At 46.6% G+C, this 19,053-nt stretch overlaps 1 protein-coding gene across 7 annotated transcripts in view; it reads left to right on the forward strand.

Moving 5' to 3' along the window:
- Window positions 1-16,131: 16,131 nt before the first annotated feature.
- Window positions 16,132-19,053, forward strand: part of CAPRIN2 (caprin family member 2) — a 38,294-nt gene continuing 35,372 nt past the window's right edge. For 3 of the 7 annotated variants that reach the window (XM_064155791.1, XM_064155792.1, XM_064155794.1), the window contains exons 1-2: window positions 16,141-16,229; window positions 17,357-17,619. In XM_064155791.1, coding sequence (XP_064011861.1) covers window positions 17,371-17,619 — 249 coding nt within the window. In that variant the 5' untranslated portion in view covers window positions 16,141-16,229; window positions 17,357-17,370. Of the gene's footprint in view, window positions 16,230-17,356; window positions 17,620-19,053 lie in introns of those variants that run through there. The other 4 variants (XM_064155795.1, XM_064155793.1, XM_064155796.1 and 1 more) reach the window with 4 other exon arrangements.

The following is a 19,053-nucleotide window of genomic DNA, read 5'->3' on the forward strand; positions in this document are numbered from 1 at the left end:
GCTCTTCCCTGCCAGTAGGAAAAACATTGCAACCTTAAGCACGATGGCTGCTTGCAAGAGACTATTTTGGACTTGAGCGGAGACACTGATTTATTCCTGCTGATATGTCTGGGTATTTTCTTAGAAACTCAGCATGAGGATACTCAAGAGATTCATGCAGAAATCCTTTCTGAAAGCTCTGTGCTGACTGCAAGATTTAGTACAATAATGTCTATTTTGGACATACGTTATCTGCTGTAGATGCCTAAACATGCCTTGGGCATGATTTAGTTCACCTAAAATTAAAAGCTGTATGTGAAGCCACTGGAAAGAAACAAGTGCACCACAAGGTGGTTTAAAAGTCAGTAATGTCATGTGTATCCCTCTCTTTGCAGTGTCTACTCCTTTTTTGAAATTCATTTCATTTGCTTCTCTCCCAGAGCAATTAAATTGGGAGACAAAATCTTGAATGAAGTTCTTCTGTACCTCACCTGAATCAGCTGTCACAACAAGTGTGACATCTGCTAAAATACCTTACAGTGCAAGTATTACAAAGATATGGCACAAAGGATTGTATTATACTTGAGGAAAGACAAGGCATGTGATGAGGATGTTTTGCTGGAGGTCACCAATGGATGTTCTATGATTTCCAAGGCCTGAGCTGAGTGCATGGTGCTGCTGCTGAAGCCAGCTACGGCAGATTGTTTGCTCTTGTATGGTGCTGTGTAAGAGTCATTTTATCCTGATTTGTGCAATGTTTATTGCTCCACACTTCTACAGCAGTAAGCTTATAACCTGCTTTCTGAACAGATGACTTGGTGCCATCCAGAGCCAGCGACTCCTCTGACATTGTATAGAAGTTCAGTTTCAGTATGATGTAAGAAAAAGGGAAGATGCTTTCAAATGGTTCATGCTACTTTCATGTTGTCCAGGTTGAGGCGTAAGAGCAGTCTGCCATGTACTCTGCAGGCCTGGCTGTGCAATCACCAATGTCAGAGATGAAACTCCCTTTTGGGTCTCATTTTCCATATTCTACCCATGGGAATCGTTCAGATGTCATAGAATCATAGAATCAACCAGGTTGGAAGAGACCTCCAAGATCATCCAGTCCGACCTAGCACCCAGCCCTATCCAATCAAGCAGACCATGGCACTAAGTGCCTCAGCCAGGCTTTTCTTGAAGACCCCCAGGGACGGTGCCTCCACCACCTCCCTGGGCAGCCCATTCCATTGGGAAATCACTCTCTCTGTGAAGAACTTCTTCCTAACATCCAGCCTATACCTACCCTGGCACAACTTGTCCTAAGCGTTCAATTCTGAGCACAAGAAAGGACCATTCATTGGCTGTAGACTTCAGCACAAACTTTTTCCAGTGGTCTCAGCCTCGGTGAGAACTTGGCCCCAGGTCTCTGCTGAAGCCAAATGGAGGAGTGGGACCCCTGGAAAGGGTTTGGGAAACATGCCTGTTGTGGGTGAAACTTCTTAGAACGAAATGTGAGAACGGGGCACCTAGGCAGCTGCAAGGAAGTGTGGTGCAGGTGGGTTCGACTGATGACCTCTACAACGTGGCCTTAGGATCCCGAGGAAAACTTGGACGAAACCAAGAGCGCTGCAGGAGCCATCACGGTAAGCAGAAGCTGCCACACAGGCGGCCCGTCAGGAGAAAGGACCTGGCCGCTTGCTAGTGCACCGATGTCCTTTTCATGCCACAGCTGTCTCCTAAAAAGCCACCAGCGCCGCTGCCGCCCTAAGTGCGGCTCAGATCCCGCCCCTGCCCGTGCTCTGCGGCCGCCGCGCCCGGGCCTCGCTCCACCCCGTACGAGCCTGTGGGAAGCCGAGCCCAAGGTGTGCCCCAGCGGGGAAACCGCGGCGGGCTGACTTCCGCAGTGCTGCCGCCGCCTTCCTACGAGCCGCTGGGCAACAGGCCGCAGCTGTGCGCGATGTTTTGCCTGCCTGGGACAGGCGCAGCGGCAACTTAGCGAGGCGGCGCTGAGCCCGGCCCGATGCGGCCGAGGGCCGCCGGGGGAGGGAGTCCGGCGGTGGCAGCTGGCGGCTGTCGGGTGTGTGCAGTGCGGCAGCGCCAGGCTGTCCGCGCCGTTTCACCGCAGCGCCCCTGTCCCGGGTAGCGGTCACAGCGTCTTCTGGGAGTACGCTCTGCAGCCCTCCTGGCACCTTAGCAGGACGGGCGCTGGTACAGGCAGAGTCACCCGGCAGGCCATGCTGTCCGCTCTGCTCTGGAGGCACAAAAGAATGAGACTGAGCCGCCTCTTCCTTCTTCTCTGGTGCTCCTCGCTGCTGTGGCGGGAGCACGGGAGGTTGGTGCTTTCACTGCTTTCCAGCTCAGCTACAAGTGAGTGAACAAAGGAGTGTGAACAAATGTTTTCAGCTGGGGCAGCCTGGTGGCTGGGCTTGTAACGGGCTCGTAACCATACGCTTACAGGGCTCTGACCACCTGGGGCTGGTGCGAAGCCAACCACACAAACCAGCTGGCAGACGGAGCTGGAAGTTGCAGAAGGCTGACCCCGGCTCTTCCTTGATGACCAGGTTAAGAAAAGCATGCAAGTGCCTCCAGGAACTGTGTCAAGCCCTAGAGAAGAGAAGTTGGGGAATGGAGGCAGAACATCACGTAGGTACAGGCAGCTCTGGTTCTGCTTAGATCAGCATGCCTCTGCAAAGCATTGCATCGAAGTAATCTCTTGCTTGTGAAGAATAGGCACTTGGCATGCTTAAACCAAAGGGATGTGGCAGGGAGTGGTGGATGTGGTGTGGCCTGTCTCTGTGAAGGGGCAGACGGCCAGAGCTGGGCAAGAGGCCAAGGAAGAGACAACGTGTGAGCCTCTTTGGCCATAGGGAGTTTCAGAGCACTTGTGTAAGCATGAGTACCATGCTCGGAAAGGCCCTGCTCTGGCTGTGGGTAACACTGCTAGTATTACACAGAACACCTGTGGTGGCCATTAAGAAGCTCTGACAACAGCTTCAAGGCTATGGGAGCTGTGTCTTTGTTGTTTCAGAGATTTGTATGTGCCCTCAGCAGAATGAAGCAACAGTTCCTGTTCTACTATCTGTTTCTTTGTATTATGTTTTAATGATGGTTGATTTGTGTCCCTAATGTGGGTTTTATTGTGACTGTCATCATGGCTCCAAGCCTCTTAAGAGGTGAAGAGGGAGCAGAAAGCAAGAGCCTAGATAGCGCTCAGCACAGGTCAAGGTTGATGCCAGTCAGACAATGTGATTTGGGACAGCTAGAGATGCAGACTGTTCAGTTAGGCTTAGTGTTGGATACTCTGACTGATGCACAAGTGTTTGGAGTAGCAGTAGGCATGTCAAAGAGCCACATGCATTTTTGAGCATGCTTCTGCTAGCCTGGTCTTGCCTGTGTCTTTCATCCCTTTCCTACAGCTTAAGAATTAGAACATGGTGAGGGAGCAAGGAAAGGAGCAGTGTTTCCAGTCTGTTGAAAAGATTATGAAAAGCTTGTGTGGCAGGGAAGGAAGTGGCTGCCTTACCTGGCCTGTGTGATGGGCTCACCCCATCTCTATCTCTCCCCCCCCACCTTCTCAGCATTATCTCCAGGGAAAGTATACGCTGGATGTTAGGAGGAAGTTGTTGCCAGAGAGAGTGATTGGCATTGGAATGGGCTGCCCAGGGAGGTGGTGGAATCACCATCCCTGGAGGTGTTGAAGAAAAGACTGGATGAGGCACTTAGTGCCATGGTCTAGTTGATTGGATAGGGCTGGGGGATAGGTTGGACTGGATGATCTTCGAGGTCTCTTCCAACCTGGTTGATTCTATGATTCTGTTCTAGGCATGATTTGCCTCTAAGTGATGATCTAAGGGCTCCCCTTCTGCTTGAAAGGGAGGTACCAGAAACCATGACCTCTTTCCTGCCTTCTGTAACAGTGTACAGTTGTCTCTTTTGCTTCTGGAAGGCCTCTGTCAGCAGGCAGGAAGCAGGAAGCTCACCTCATCTGCACTGCCAGCTTTCCATGTGAGACAGGCTGTTCGCTAGCCAGGCACTTTCCCCTCTTTTGAAGGTGGGTGAGTGAAGAGCCTATCCCCTCTGCACTACCCCTCATCGTTTATACAAGCTAACCCTCGCCTATTGTTTGTGCTTATGTGAATAGCACTCTGTGCAGCACAGTGTGCGGCTCCCAGGCTTTAGATGGGAAGCTTGTGAGCTGCAGATGGCTGCACGGTGACAGCATGGGGCTGTGGAGCATGCAGCCGAGCAGAGATTCGCTGACATAACAGTGCAGATATACATGTCCTCCCTTGGGCAAAGTCTCCATCTGCAGTGACCTGTGCAGATTTGGTTTTACCTCCAGGAAAAACAGAAAAGAATCTTTAAGTAGGAATGATTTAATATCCTGGACAGCGTAATTCAAACTTCTATTGGCTTTTAGGGGCAAGAGAGGAGTTATGGAGTGAAATTTCTGCCACAGAGTTTGAAGATCATTCTGGCAGTGTAACAGGGACCTAGATCAGCTTTGACATTCTAATACAAAAATCTGACGAGTCTCTCATAGTAGTTGTTTCTTACATTACTTGAATTCAGTTAAAAGTAGCAATGTCTGCAAGCTGTGAACCATGAGGTAAATGTCTCTTAATGCTGTAACTTGGAGATTATGTACCCAGTATTTGGCCAAAATAAAAGGGCAGTGTTTGTACGAGAGATTATGCTTTCTGGCTGGCTGTGGCTGCAGGGGAACTCGCTCCATGACCCAGGATGTACCCTCCAGCTCTCTATTCTGCAATGAGAATGCAGATGGGATTTTAAACTGTGTAAATTATTGTCTGCCTCCTTGTTTAGAATTGTTTGGTAAGCTACTGCCAAGTTATTGACCAAACCTAGTGAGAAGAGAGTTTGAAAATTATGCTGTCACCTCTGCTCTTGTCTGAAGTGGAACAAAGTGAAAATTGCTTCCTTCTGTTTCACATTTTTCTCTCCTTTTGTAATCTTTGAAGATGAGCATCTATCTGAAAAGAAAGGCTAAGAATCTGATTTCTTTTTACATTCAGGTCATGATGCCCAGTACTGACAAGACAAATGGCCTTTAAAGTGACTGCAAATGTACATGCAAAATTTACAGAGAGTAAATCAGTGTTTATGTGTGCAGGGCCCATTGTTGCACTGCAGCAGTAGTGTAAGTTGTACACCATTGTGCACAGGGCCCTTGCTAACTTTAAGGGTGCCCCTCCGACTTCAAACTGCCTTTCCCTTCCCTTTCCTCATTAGTTTCTTTGACCTTGACTGCATGAGTTATTCAGGGGCCAGGATCATATATGTAAAAATGCAGTAGAGTTATAACAGTTACATTTCCCACTGAAATGGCATTCTTGCTGTGTAAGGAGAGTGAGTTATTTCAGTTTACATTAACCACTTCTGTTAACAACATCCACTCAAGCAAAGCACACTGTGACAAAGCAAGCAGGTACTCAGTGCATTGTACACTCTAACTGCATATTTTGACTTTTCCTGTTGTGTTGAGGCCTAGGTGCACTTGTTGGTCAACTGATAAATTGAGATGTTACTGACTAGGAAGTCATTACAAGCTTGTTAAAAGCTACTTGTCATGGTTTATCTGCCAGAGGTGAGGCTACTGAGTGAGAAGGTGGGGAAACTCAGTGATGGCAGCACATGCTAAAGGTTCCATACCAGTTCTGGCTTGGGAGAGCCTTGCAGAGGGACCTGGACAGGCTGGTAGGTGGGCAGAGGACAATGGGATGAGATTTAACAAGGCCAAGTGCAGGGTTCTACACTTTGGCCACAACAACCCCAAGCAGTGCTACAGGCTGGGGACAGAGTGGCTGGAGAGCAGCCAGGAAGAAAGGGACCTGGGGGTACTGGTAGATAGTAGCTGAAGATGAGGCAGCAGTGTGCCCAGGTGGCCAAGAGAACCAATGGCAACCTGGCCTGCATCAGGAACAGTGTGGCCAGTAGGACAAGGGAGGTTATTCTGCCCCTGTACTCAGCACTGCTCAGGCCACACCTTGAGTGCTGTGTCCAGTTCTGGGCTCCTCAATTCAAGAGAGATTTTGAGATACTGGAATGTAGTATTAGAAAGGGGCAACAAAGCTGGTGAGGGGCCTGGAACACAAAGGAGGGTTTGAGGGAGCTGGGGGTGTTCAGCATGGAGATGATGAAGCTCAGGGCAGACCTCATTGCTGTCTACAACTACCTAAAGGGAGGCTGTACCCAGGTGGGGGTTGGTCTCTTCTGCCAGGCAACCAGCAACAGAGCAAGGGGACACAGTGTGAAGTTGTGCCAGGGGAGGTCTAGGCTGGATGTTAGGAGGAAGTTGTTGTTAGAGAGAGTGATTGGCATTGGAATGGGCTCGCCAGGGAGGTGGTGGAGTCACCATCCCTGGAGTTGTTCACGCAAAGCCTGGATGAGGCACTTAGTGCCATGGTCTGGTTGATTGGAGAGGACTGGGTGATAGGTTGGACTTGTTGATTCTATGGTTCTGTGACTCTATGACTGATCAACATTGTACTGTCATTTCTGCTCCATCTTTTTCAGTGTTTTGCTTATTACAAGCAACTCTAAAGCTACCAGAATTGGGACTTGAATCTGGAAAGACATCATAGCCTCCATGTTTAGCCATCCGGGGGATGATGGATCAGGCCACGTATCCAGTACTAAGTATCTGCAGAACTAGGACTGTCTAGCAAAGAGCTTTAAAATATGGAAATGTCTTTAAATCAACGTAAATTAAATGGCTTATTCATAAGGGCTATTGGCAGCAGTGTGAGATTAAGTAGTAAAGGGTTATCCAGCACTTGAGATATTCTGGACCCCTTAGAACTAGTACCAAATTTCAAATTTTGAGTTTTTTTCAGGTTTTCTAAATGTTTGGGGGATTTTTAGTTTAAAGAAAATTCACAACAACAAAACAAACACACAGATTACTTGTGGATGTTAGCTGACCACTACTGCATACTTTCAGCCATAGCCCCTTTAAATACACTGGTTATTGTGAGCAACTCAACACAAAGGAAAATGAGATTTCTGATTTGAGGACTATTTTTCTGTCATCTGTTGTAAGCTGTAAATCCATGTAAAGTTTAAAACTAGTTTAAAATTAATGGTCAACAAACCTGCCTTTGTGTCTAGGTGGCAATAAAAATAAAAGAAGAAACAACTGGTCTTCAGTACATTCATTTAATAATAATTAACTGGACTAAAAGTATTCACAGGAAATTGAATGTGCAAGTAACAAGCCTCATGACTGTGCAACAAATCACACTTTTAAAGCATGTGTGTCAGTTCACTGTTCTCTATCTATTTAGAAATCGTGGTCACAACTCTTTTATTAATGTATGAGTTAGAAAATGAATGTATAATAATTTCAATCAACTTCATAATGTTGTAAGACAGTGCTTTTAAATTCTCCCATTATCCCATGCAAAATGGCAAAGTCAGTCCCACTTAATTTTTGTCATATGTTATTCCAGCAGCATCACAAATAGCTCATTGTTACATAGCTCTCCAAACAATGAGTTCAGGACATCCTTTCCTTTGCAACACTTCAGCTGCATGCTATGCACGTCATACTGTGTGATTGCCTAATGAAGAAGGGAAGCAGGTAGCCTAAGGCTATTAGAAAGAAGAAGCACCCATTAAAAAAATTTGGACAGAGATGTTACACCCTAAGGACAATGGAATATTTGTAGGGTGAATAGAAAAGGAAACATGATAAAACTAATCAACAGATGATGAAAAAAATAATAGTCTAACTTCCTTCCATCATCAGGATACTTACTACCTGTCACCATAAGTGTTCTCTCCCATGGTGGGAAAGTTCCAGACAGCTAGAAAATTTCCATAAAAGGCACAGGATAAAACCTGAGCTGTCTCTTTGGTGCACTTACAGGATTTGCTGAAATGATTAATGTGCCCCTAATAAACTGCTCCTTAGCTAAACAGTATACTTTAAAAAAAATGTGAAGACACTTAAAAATCACACACAAAAAGGTGTTTAAATTTGAGTCAGTTAATTTCTTGTGCACTTAGCCACCTACGTTGTTGGACTGGCAACACAGTAATCATATAAAATGCTTCACTCAGAAATATTTCTATTTCTTCTCAATCTACCATATGTGAATAGTGCCTCTGTCTCAACTCTGACACACACAGCAAAGCAAATGCTTCTAATGGCTGCAGTGCAAAGGAACAGCAAATTCTTCCTCTGTATATTCAGAGGAGTGGTCTGTTTGGAAGGCTGAAAAAGCATCTGGCCAGTTCAGCCTGCTACTTTACATATTTTTTTTATCTTTGTTGCTGATTTTTCAAGGGCAGTTCCTGTGCAAAGGTCTGTTTGCAGAGTAGAGGTGATGAGAAAATCTGCACTCAACCTGCTGCTGATGCAGGGTTCTGCACTTTGGCCACAACAACCCCAAGCAGCGCTATAGGCTGGGGACTGAGTGGCTGGAGAGCAGCCAGGAAGAAAGGGACCTGGGGGTACTGATAGACAGCTGAAGATGAGCCAGCAGTGTGCCCAGGTGGCCAAGAGAGCCAATGGCATCCTGGCCTGCATCAGGAACAGTGTGGCCAGTAGGACAAGGGAGGTTATTCTGCCCCTGTACTCAGCACTGGTCAGACCACACCTTGAGTACTGTGTCCAGTTCTGGGCCCCTCAATTCAAGAAGGATGTTGAGGTGCTGGAACATGTCCAGAGAAGGGCAACAAAGCTGGTGAGGGGCCTGGAACACAAATCCTATGAGGAGAGGCTGAGGGAGCTGGGCCTGTTTAGCCTGGAGAAGAGGAGGCTCAGGGGTGATCTTATTACTGTCTAAAACTACCTGAAGGGGCATTGTAGCCAGGTGGGGGGTGGCCTCTTCTCCCAGGTAACCAGCAATAGAACAAGGGGACACAGGCTCAAGTTGTGCCGGGGTGGGTATAGACTGGATATTAGGAAGAAGTTCTTCACAGAGAGAGTGATTGGCATTGGAATGGGCTGCCCAGGGAGGTGGTGGAGGCACCGTCCCTGGAGGTCTTCAAGAAAAGCCTGGATGAGGCACTTAGTGCCATGGTCTAGTTGATTGGTTAGGGCTGGGTGCTAGGTTGGACTGGATGATCTTGGAGGTCTCTTCCAACCTGGTTGATTCTATGATTCTATGATTCTTAATCAACTTTGGGATACCTTTTTGGCCACAAGGCCATGTTGTTGCCTTATGTTGTTGACATGCTGTTGGCAAGGGCAGTGCAGCCATAACCTATACATGTAAGACAGGGCAGCACTTACAATGGAAGTCTTGTTTTGTGTTGGTAATCCTGTGTATCGTGTTGATTCTTGAATCAATCTAGATCATTTTAGTCTGTGGAACAAATGCATAGTTATTTACCATTGAAACACAAAGAGAACCACATCTGTTCACTCAGCCTTTTGGCCTTACTGTAAGGTATTTCAAGGTTGTGCTTTGTTGCAGTTTTTATAGTTTTTCTTCCAAGTTGTATGGTGGTCACTAAATACTTCTCTCTCTCAAGCTCACCTCTGACTCTTTCTTATCAGTAGTAGTAATGGTGCAAGAGTATAATACTGGTTTGCTTTTCTGAGGATCTCTAAACACTGCTGTCATTAACTTGACTGGAGGCTGAAGGCTTTGATTGTTTCACAGGCTGTTATTTTCAGTTGTGCTAGCAAACAAGAAAGTTGGAATTATTCTCCTGTAGTATGGCAAACTTCAGAACCAGTTTTGGTACGTTTTACCAGAAAATGTTCCTCATATTCCATTGGCTCTGGGAGGTAGAAAAACAGTTTGCTTTTGACAACATCAGCTCTTTTTCATAACTACATTTATGCACATTTGAAGGGCTGCATAAATACCTTTTTTTTTTTTCAACCAGGATTTCTGAACTGAGCAGTATTCACAACTCCTAAAACATTGTAATTCAGGCTGTTATGTTTTGAAGACCTACTTTACTTAGAATTATTTTTGAGCCCAGCACCATGGTCATAAGACTACACAGCCAGCCAGAGAGTCATGCTTGTGAGATACTCTGGGAGATACTCTGCTACACACACACACTGGAGCCATTAGCAATTAAGGATCCTGCAGCTGAGTCAGCAGACATGCAAGCAAATCAGGTTCTCTGAGAAGAAAACGTGTTTGTGTAAGAACTCAGAAATCTGGGAGGGAAGGACCTCAGATGTTTGAGAAAGGTTTTGAAAAACACAATTGGGAGGCTAATGGAGATTAAATCCATAAGAAAAAAAATCCTTATCCCCTGAGCAGCTCACATATCAAACCCATATTTCTCCATCTTGGTGAGCAGGATGTTGTGAGAGACTATGTCAAAGACTGCAGAAATCCAGATAGATCATGTCCAATAGTCATCCTCTGTCCACTGATGCAGTTGCTCTGTCATAAAAATCCACTAGGTTGGTCAGGCAGGATTTGCCCCTAGTGAAGCCATGCTGGCTGCCTTTAATCATCTCCCTGTCCTCCATGTCAGATTTTCTACACCTGGGGATTGAGATCTCTTGCACTTTATGGGAAGCATCCTTAAAGATCTGGCAGCTCTGCTCTGTTCCCTTGTCTCTGAGGGCTGTTTCCTGCAGTTATTTTGCTCATTTGCTGGGATAAGACTTAACAAGGCCAAGTGCAGGGTTCTGCACTTTGGCCACAACAACCCCAAGCAGTGCTACAGGCTGGGGACAGAGTGGCTGGAGAGCAGCCAGGAAGAAAGGGACCTGGGGGTACTGGTAGATAGTAGGCTGAAGATGAGCCAGCAGTGTGCCCAGGTGGCTAAGAGAGCCAATGGCATCCTGGCCTGGATCAGGAACAGTGTGGCCAGTAGGACAAGGGAGGTTATTCTTCCCCTGTACCCAGCACTGGTCAGGCCACACCTTGAGTGCTGTGTCCAGTTCTGGGCTCCTCAATCCAAGAGAGATGTTGAGGTGCTGGAACATGTCCAGAGAAGGGCAACAAAGCTGGTGAGGGGCCTGGAACACAAACCCTATGAGGAGAGGCTGAGGGAGCTGGGGGTGTTTAGCTTGGAGAAGAGGAAGCTCAGGGGGGATCACATTGCTGTCTACAACTACCTGAAGGGAGGCTGTATCCAGGTGGGGGTTGGTTTCTTCTCCCAGGCAACCAGCCACAGAACAAGGGGACAGAGTCTCAAGTTGTGCCAGGGTAGGTCTAGGCTGGATGTTAGGAGGAAGTTGTTGCTAGAGAGAGTGATTGGCATTGGAATGGGCTGCCCAGGGAGGTGGTGGAGTCGCCATCCCTGGGGGTGTTGAAGAAAAGCCTGGATGAGGCACTTGGTGCCATGGTCTGGTTAATTGGATAGGGCTGTGTTATAGGTTGGACTGGCTGATCTTGGAGGTTGCTTCCAACCTGGTTGATTCTATGATTGTATTATTCTAAGTCTTATAAATCCTGCAAAAATTAGGTATGAGTCCTCAACTCATCAACTGTTTTTTTAATGCACGATTGTTTTGTTGTAAGGCAACAAAAAAAAAGGGGGGAAGGAAGGGGTTTCTTAGACTCTAAATTCTATCAACACAATAAATATCTAATAACATCCTAAATTTGTTGATTTATCAATTTATCAAAATGCCAACAGACAGACATAAAATTAACTGAATTAATACTTGGTTTAGAGGAAATTTTCCTTCTACTATTTTCTAACTTTCCAGCGCCTAATTTCACAACCATGCTAATATTTTAACATCAGATAGGCAAAGTTTCCCCAACAGTCTATCACTCAGACTACTCTTCTGTCCCATATATTATTTCCCTTCATTTTATCTGCTATGTATGTAAGTAAAGTATCTTCTTGCCCATGCTCTCAGTAGCAGAAACAGAAAACGCAGATGTGTGATTTCCACCCTCACAGCCCTCACAGCAGAATACATTTTTGCATTCACAAAAGATAGTTAGAAATCACTGTGGTGTGCAGCAGCTTATGTAAGGCAATGACAAACACTGCCAGAAGTAACCTTTCATCAGACTCCTCAGCTTTTACTTCTAAACAGCTGACAAGTAGCCACAAGGTATATATGTGTGGAAAAACTCCTTGCAGCATAGCACAGCCTTGCAGCCATGTATTTCCTAAGATCTTCCAGGTTCTTCCAATAAATTGGGTGTAACTCTGACTAACACTCCTCTTTGTGAGATGTAATGTATTTGTCCTTTGTCAGTGCCAGAATTCCTCAGCTTTCCTTTCTGAGAGATGTTTCATGACTGACTTCTCTAGTCCATCACCGTGTAATCTTTGCAACACATTTACTGTATGTTTTTCTCTTCTGGAGTTAACAAACATGTGACCTTATACTACACATCCATTTCTCTACTGGAGTTTCACAATACAGGAATGAAAGGGGTGGCAGGAAATGAAAGTGGGAACCTAGTGTCATTCTTCACCACAGTTGCTTGGGGGTTGGCTTACTCTAGCCGGAGGGAGGCAGGCTGACATGGGATCAGGATGGGTAGGCTCAATAAAGACTCAGGTGTGGAAAACTATAAGTGGTTGGGCAAAAGTTTAGAATTCTGTGCAAAGGAGATACTGCTTCTCAGAGGAGCCTGTGACTTGGAAACATGCAGACCAGAGCAGAAAGACTGAGTCTAGGGTTCAGGAGTGAAAATAGGAATGCAAGAAAAAGGTGAGTGGCATAAAATGATGGGACTGGGAAAAAAATCAGGGCTGTGTCAGTAGGAGAGGAGAAGCAGAATCAGCAAAACATAAAAAAAAACCCAACCAAACAAACAAACAACCAAAAAAAAACAACCAAAAAAAACCCAAACCAGGGTGTTTTTCTTCAGTATGCAATCACATTCTGATCGTGGAGTCAAAGGCACAGAAATGCTGAGCATCTAGGACTCCATGATTGTGACTAATGTGTGGCAAGACTCTGATAACCCAGAAAATCAGCCAGGTTGGAAGAGACCTCCAAGATCATCCAGTCCAACCTATAACACAGCCCTAGCCAGTCAACTAGACTATGGCACTAAGTGCCTCATCCAGGCTTTTCTTGAACACCTCCAGGGAAGGTGACTCCACCACCTCCCTGAGCAGCCCATTCCAATGCCAATCACTCTCTCTGGCAACAACTTCCTCCTAACATTCAGCCTAGACCTCTTGTGGCACAACTTGAGGCTGTGTCCCCTTGTTCTACTGCTGGTTGTGTGGGAGAAGAGGCCACCCCCCACCTGGCTACAGCTTCCCTTCAGGTAGTTGTAGACAGCAATGAGGTCCCCCTTGAGCCCCCTCTTCTGCAGGCTGCACACCCCCAGCTCCCTCAGCCTCTTCTTGTAGGGTTTGTGTTCCAGGCCCCTCACCAGCTTTGTCACCCTTCTCTGGACATGTTCCAGCACCTCAGCATCTCTCTTGAATTGAGGAGCCCAGAACTGGACACAGTACTCAAGCACATGATATTCTACTTAGAGCTGATCTCACAATAGATCTGCACAACATTAAACTAATTAACCTAGACTGAACTAATCCTGGCATTTTCTAACTTGGATGTGCTTGACCTTGCCACATTAATGATGCTCTTTAAGGTACTTGAGAGACCACGCATGTACTGCAAATGTATTCAGCGTCAATCTCAAGCAGTTATTCTGTGTTTGTTTTACAATGGAGTTCAAATAGCCTTTGATTTTAAATATGGATTTGGCTTGTATGAATCTTCCTTCTCATTTTTTCCTCTTTTATACAATTTCCTCATTGTGAAAGTGCACTTTAAAGTAGTGGTGAGCTGTAATTATGATTTATAGATTAGTCGCAAGTGTCTCCTCATTACTTTGCAAGGACTTAGCCCACCAGTGCTAGGTTTGACCAAACCCACGCAAAGAACAGAAATCTACTGCAAACACTTTTCTATGCTGCTTATCCCAGATGTAAGCTGTTTCTTATTCATTGGCCTTTCTTCTCAGCCATGAAAACTTGCCCCACAGAGTGACCTTATCCTAGGAGTTAAGGCTTTAAGAAAAAATAAAGTGTTTTGAGACTTGTGATTAAACCAGTAGTGTCAAGATGGATGCTGCTGGTGGTGGCTGAATCTGATTTTGTGATGCTCTGTATTCTCCCTGTTGTTTGGATCGCTCATGATCCGGGGTTCATTTTGCAATGGTCTTTCTTTTCTATCAGCCCTTGCTCTACAGTTATCTCATCCACCCTATGCACTACAGAAACATCTTTGGGTTTTTTTTGCTGTAAAACCTCTCTTTGCAGTCCTTCTTTACTGACTCATTTTTACCCCTTTCAAAATATTTCTATTTTCATAACTTTCAGAATCTCTCTGAACCTGCTGTATCATTTATTGCTTTTTGAGGTAATGGCCACAAGAATTAAAACACAGAATCATTGAATCATAGAATCATAGAATCAACCAGGTTGGAAGAGACCTCCAAGATCATCCAGTCCAACCTATCACCCTGCCCTATCCAATCAACTAGACCATAGAATCATAGAATCAACCAGGTTGGAAGAGACCTCCAAGGTCATCCAGTCCAACCTAGCACCCAGCCCTAACCAATCAACTAGACCATGGCACTAAGTGCCTCATCCAGGCTTTTCTTCAACACCTCCAGGGACGGTGCCTCCACCACCTCCCTGGGCAGCCCATTCCAATGCCAATCACTCTGTCTGTGAAGAACTTCTTCCTAATATCCAGCCTAGACCTACCCTGGCACAACTTGAGACTGTGTCCTCTTGTTCTATCGCTGGTTACCTGGGAGAAGAGGCCACCCCCCACCTGGCTACAATGCCCTTTCAGGTAGTTGTAGACAGTAATAAGATCACCCCTGAGCCTCCTCTTCTCCAGGCTAAACAGGCCCAGCTCCCTCAACCTCTCCTCATAGGGTTTGTGTTCCAGGCCCCTCACCAGCTTTGTTGCCCTTCTCTGGACATGTTCCAGCACCTCAACATCCTTCTTGAATTGAGGGGCCCAGAACTGGACACAGCACTCAAGGTGTGGCCTGACCAGTGCTGAGTACAGGGGAAGAATAACCTCCCTTGTCCTACTGGCCACACTGTTCCTGATGCAGGCCAGGATGCCACTGGCTCTCTTGGCCACCTGGGCACACTGCTGCCTCATTTTCAGCAACTATCTACCAGTACCCCCAGGTCCCTTTCTTCCTGGCTGCTCTCCAGCCACTCTGTACCCAGCCTGTAGTGCTGCTTGGGGCTGTTGTGGCCAAAGTGCAGAACCCTGCACTTGTCCTTGTTAAATCTCATCCCATTGGCCTCTGCCCACCCACCCAGCCTGGCCAGGTCCCTCTGCAGGGCTCTGCTACCTTCCAACAGATCAACACCTGCTCCTGAAAACACATCTTCAGCTTGGAAGACCTTTTGGTCTGTGGAAGGTCTATTTTCTCTATTCTTCCAACATTTTATGCCTTGTGCAGTGCTTATGCCATTATTAGAATGTAGCAAAAGTTTGTGGTTACTTTGTTGTGCATGACCAGTGGACCTAAGGGCTTTACAACGGTGGTGCGTTTAGCCAACTGGTTTGCATTTAGAGAGGACATAGACACGTTTTAGTACAGAAACTGTCTCTAAGTCTCCTCAAGGGGCTCTTTGCTGCCTCCAAAGAACCCTTCTGCTGGTGCAACTGGGCTCCACGCCGTGAGGACGAGGAGGTGGGGATCCCCTTGCGCTGGGGTGACAAGCCCCTTTTCTCAGGCTCGCCTGGAGAAAGAAGGCAGCCACATCCTTGGCCGACTACTTTGGGAGGTTGCTGTGGTACGTGGGAATAGAAGGTGCATCATCGTTTCACTGAAGACCCCCTGCGAGCCTCTTCCTTAGAGACGGACCAATGCAGGGGGTAGCCTCATCACGCCGTACGTCCCTTTCCTACGGTGCTGGTGTACTCTCCCAGGACGCCACGTTCCCCACCTCCGGCCAGGGCAGCCACCCGGCCGTGCTGCCCCCGCACGGTTCCGGAGGAGCACCAGGTGCTGCCTGCTAACCTGACGCCCCAGGCCCCAAGCGCAGTGGCCCAGGGGCGCCCGCGGTAACCCCGCGCCCCGCCCCGCCTGACGGCCCCCGCGCGCTGTCACGTGCGGCGCGGCGGCGCGGGGCGGGGCGGGCGCGGGGGCGGGCAGGTGAGGCGGCGCCGGCCACTGGGGGCGGGCCGCGACCCCCGTGCTTCCCCGCCCCGCCGCCGCTGCTATATGAGGCGGGGGGCGGGCAACGGGGCGGGCTTGAGCGTGTGTGAGCGTCGAGGTGAGTGAGGAGGTGGGAGCAGCAGACTTGGGCAGCCCCGGCGGCTGCCGCAGCAGCAACGCGAACAGGAGGAGGAGGTGAATACCCGAGACGGCGATGCCGGCAGGGAGGGAGTTTTCTGCTGCTCTTTTCTTCCTCCTCCTTCATCGTGTTTTGGGGGTGGCGGTGCCCGTGGCCTCCCTAAGGGGTGCTTCCTCACCATCCCTAGCAAGAGCGCGTTGACGGGCTGACCCCGGGTTCACCTCTCGGCAAGCCGCGGAGCCGGCGCGGTGGGGTGCAGAGGCACCTCCTTGCTCGCTAGTGGGTGCCGCGGCAGAGGCTGAGCGGGCGTCCCGGAGAAATGCGGGGTTCGTCCTCTTCAGCCCTTCGCCTTCCTCGCCGTGGGCCGCAGGTACCCGCCTAGGGTCATGTGCCGCAGGCCTCCCTGGAAGGCAGGGAGGCAGAAATGTGGTGTCATTGCTTTACAGGAGCAGGTTTGAGTAAGTAGTTGAAGATGAGGGTGGTGGAGCAGCGCTTAGAGAAGCCGTTGTTCAAGGTTAAAGTCTATCAAAGCCCGTGTCTTGCCATGGCACAGGCACATCTTTTAGATAGGTGCAGGCAGAAACCAGTTCCTCGTGGAGAATGCTGCTGTAACTGAGTGTGTTAGCTGTTTTATAAAGCATTTTTTTCCTGCCTTTTTTTTTGGGTTGAAGTATTTTTAGTTTAATTTCTTGGCTGGCTTGCTGTAAAGGTCATGAAAGGGTGAAACTGATTTAATGGTACTGAGAAGAAAAGGCCCTGTACCTTCAGGCATGCCACTTCAGCATCTTCATTCAGGCTGCATCCTGGATGCGAGGCTGGTGGCATGATTTGCAATTGCTTGCTTGCAGTTTTTTCCCTTGTGGGTGATGTGTACAGGAAACCTGCTTGGTCTTATATGGACATTATATTGGGCTTCTGGAATCATCTCCTGTTCTAATTGTGCCTGTGTAAAGGATTCATAGTGTCTGGATGAGTGGTGAGACTTGAACAATACAAAACTTGCCTTGTTTTGAAATTCCTGTTACAGATATTTTGAAAAGGGAGGGAGAAAGGCAAAAAATTGTGATAAAATAGTGCTGAGGCTCCATGTTATGTCTACGTGTTCTGAATGCGTGATAAGATGTAACTTTAAAAAGGGGAGGGGAGGGTGAGAGAGAGCTAAATAAAAAGAGTTTCTTTGCAGCTTCATCCATTTCAATGGTGCAGCTTTCCCAAGCCCCTTTCTGTCGCCCATCATCACCTTCAGGCCTGTCAGAGGAAGGGGAGGATAAGAGCATGAAGGCTACCAAGCAGCAGGTGAACCCATCTGGGGAGAGCCAGCCTCCTTCCAGTCCCCTGCAGTCTGCACTGAACTCAGCTGCCTCTCCTTCTCAGGCATATGAGACTTACATTGATAATGGGCTTATCTGCCTGAAACACAAGATCAGGAACATCGAGAAAAAGAAGGTAACTTTTTTGTTACTATTGTTTTGCTATGGCATGTATTTAAGCTGCTAATTGTGAAACTGTGCCTGTTTTGGTTGGGATAGGGTCATGTGTTTCTATAGAGAGTAATTGAGAGGTTCCTTTCTAAATAACTATTGAAAATACCTAAATGTGGATTTGCTTGTGTTGTGGCATTTTTTGTTGAAATTTATAACCTCTACATAGTACTGTTCTGAAATTAACTATTTCCATTTGATGTCGTGTCAGCATAATGTTTCAGAGAACAAGGAATACAGCTAACTAGAAGTCTCTTCTTAGTTACTGCCTTAACAGTGCATGCCCAGTGGTTAGGAGAAGCAATTGAATATTGCTCAGAACTGAGGATGCTTCTCTAATAGACTGAATCAGTTCAGAACTAAGTCGGTGTTGATTTGGAGATGGCTTATGGTCTTGCAGAAATCTTCATGTTTCTTCTATTGATTACATGCATCTACTACTAGGATGTAGAAATTGGAGTTTAGAACAGGGTTCTCTGACTCCTGGAAATACCAAATTGTATTAAATGTGTATTGCTCTTCACTTTGAATCTTTGGCTTCCTTATTTTAAATATAGACAAATGTTATTAATTATAAAGCTTTATACAGGGTGACCAAAGCAGGTTCTCTTGCTTTTAACTGTCTTTTTCTTAGGGGGGAAGGGGGAGGAATAGAACAGTGTTAATAAGAACTGAGATGATACATCTGAAAAATTGTGGCTATAGCTAATCAGGGTTTTGCATTGTTGATTGGCAGGTGACTAAAGGCTGTGTGTATGACTTCTAATTGAGAAAATGCTCTATTCTGTAAGATAAAGGAACTAATGGTGCTGTGGCTTTTGATACTGGATCAGAATTGCTGGTAAAGCAATTGTATGAATACGTTTTGCCTCTCTAAATATCCAAAAGTCTTTGGGTGAGGATAGTGATCAGACTTCTGGCCATGTGGCTAGGAGACTTGGTCCTCCTGCAGGAGATGCAGTATTACTGCTGTCTCATGTTATGCATCATGCTGTAATTTTGAATCATGTCAGACAAGCATGTTTCCTGTGTGATAAACCAATTTCTTGTTATATTTTAATTCCGTCCAAGGAAGCTTATTGCTGGGCATTTCTCAAGTACTTTTGATTTTCAGATGACAATATGACATCATTAGCTAATTCAAGTGAGTGACTGAAACGAGTAGAAGGTATTCCCAGGCCTAGGGTTTTATAGGTGTGTCATTAAAATCTTAAGTGGGCAGATAGCCAAATGCAATAATATTCAAATCCACATCCCTTTTTCCTAGGTGTATAAAGAAGCTTATAATACATAATAGTTTTATATAGTTCGAATCCACTTCAAAAGACTTTCAGTATACTCTAAATCTTTCTTCCCAAAGAAGTAGGCTAATGTCCTTAAGAAAACAGTGCTATAAAAT

This window comes from Pogoniulus pusillus, chromosome 15 (assembly GCF_015220805.1).
Source record: "Pogoniulus pusillus isolate bPogPus1 chromosome 15, bPogPus1.pri, whole genome shotgun sequence".
Lineage (NCBI taxonomy): Eukaryota > Metazoa > Chordata > Aves > Piciformes > Lybiidae > Pogoniulus > Pogoniulus pusillus.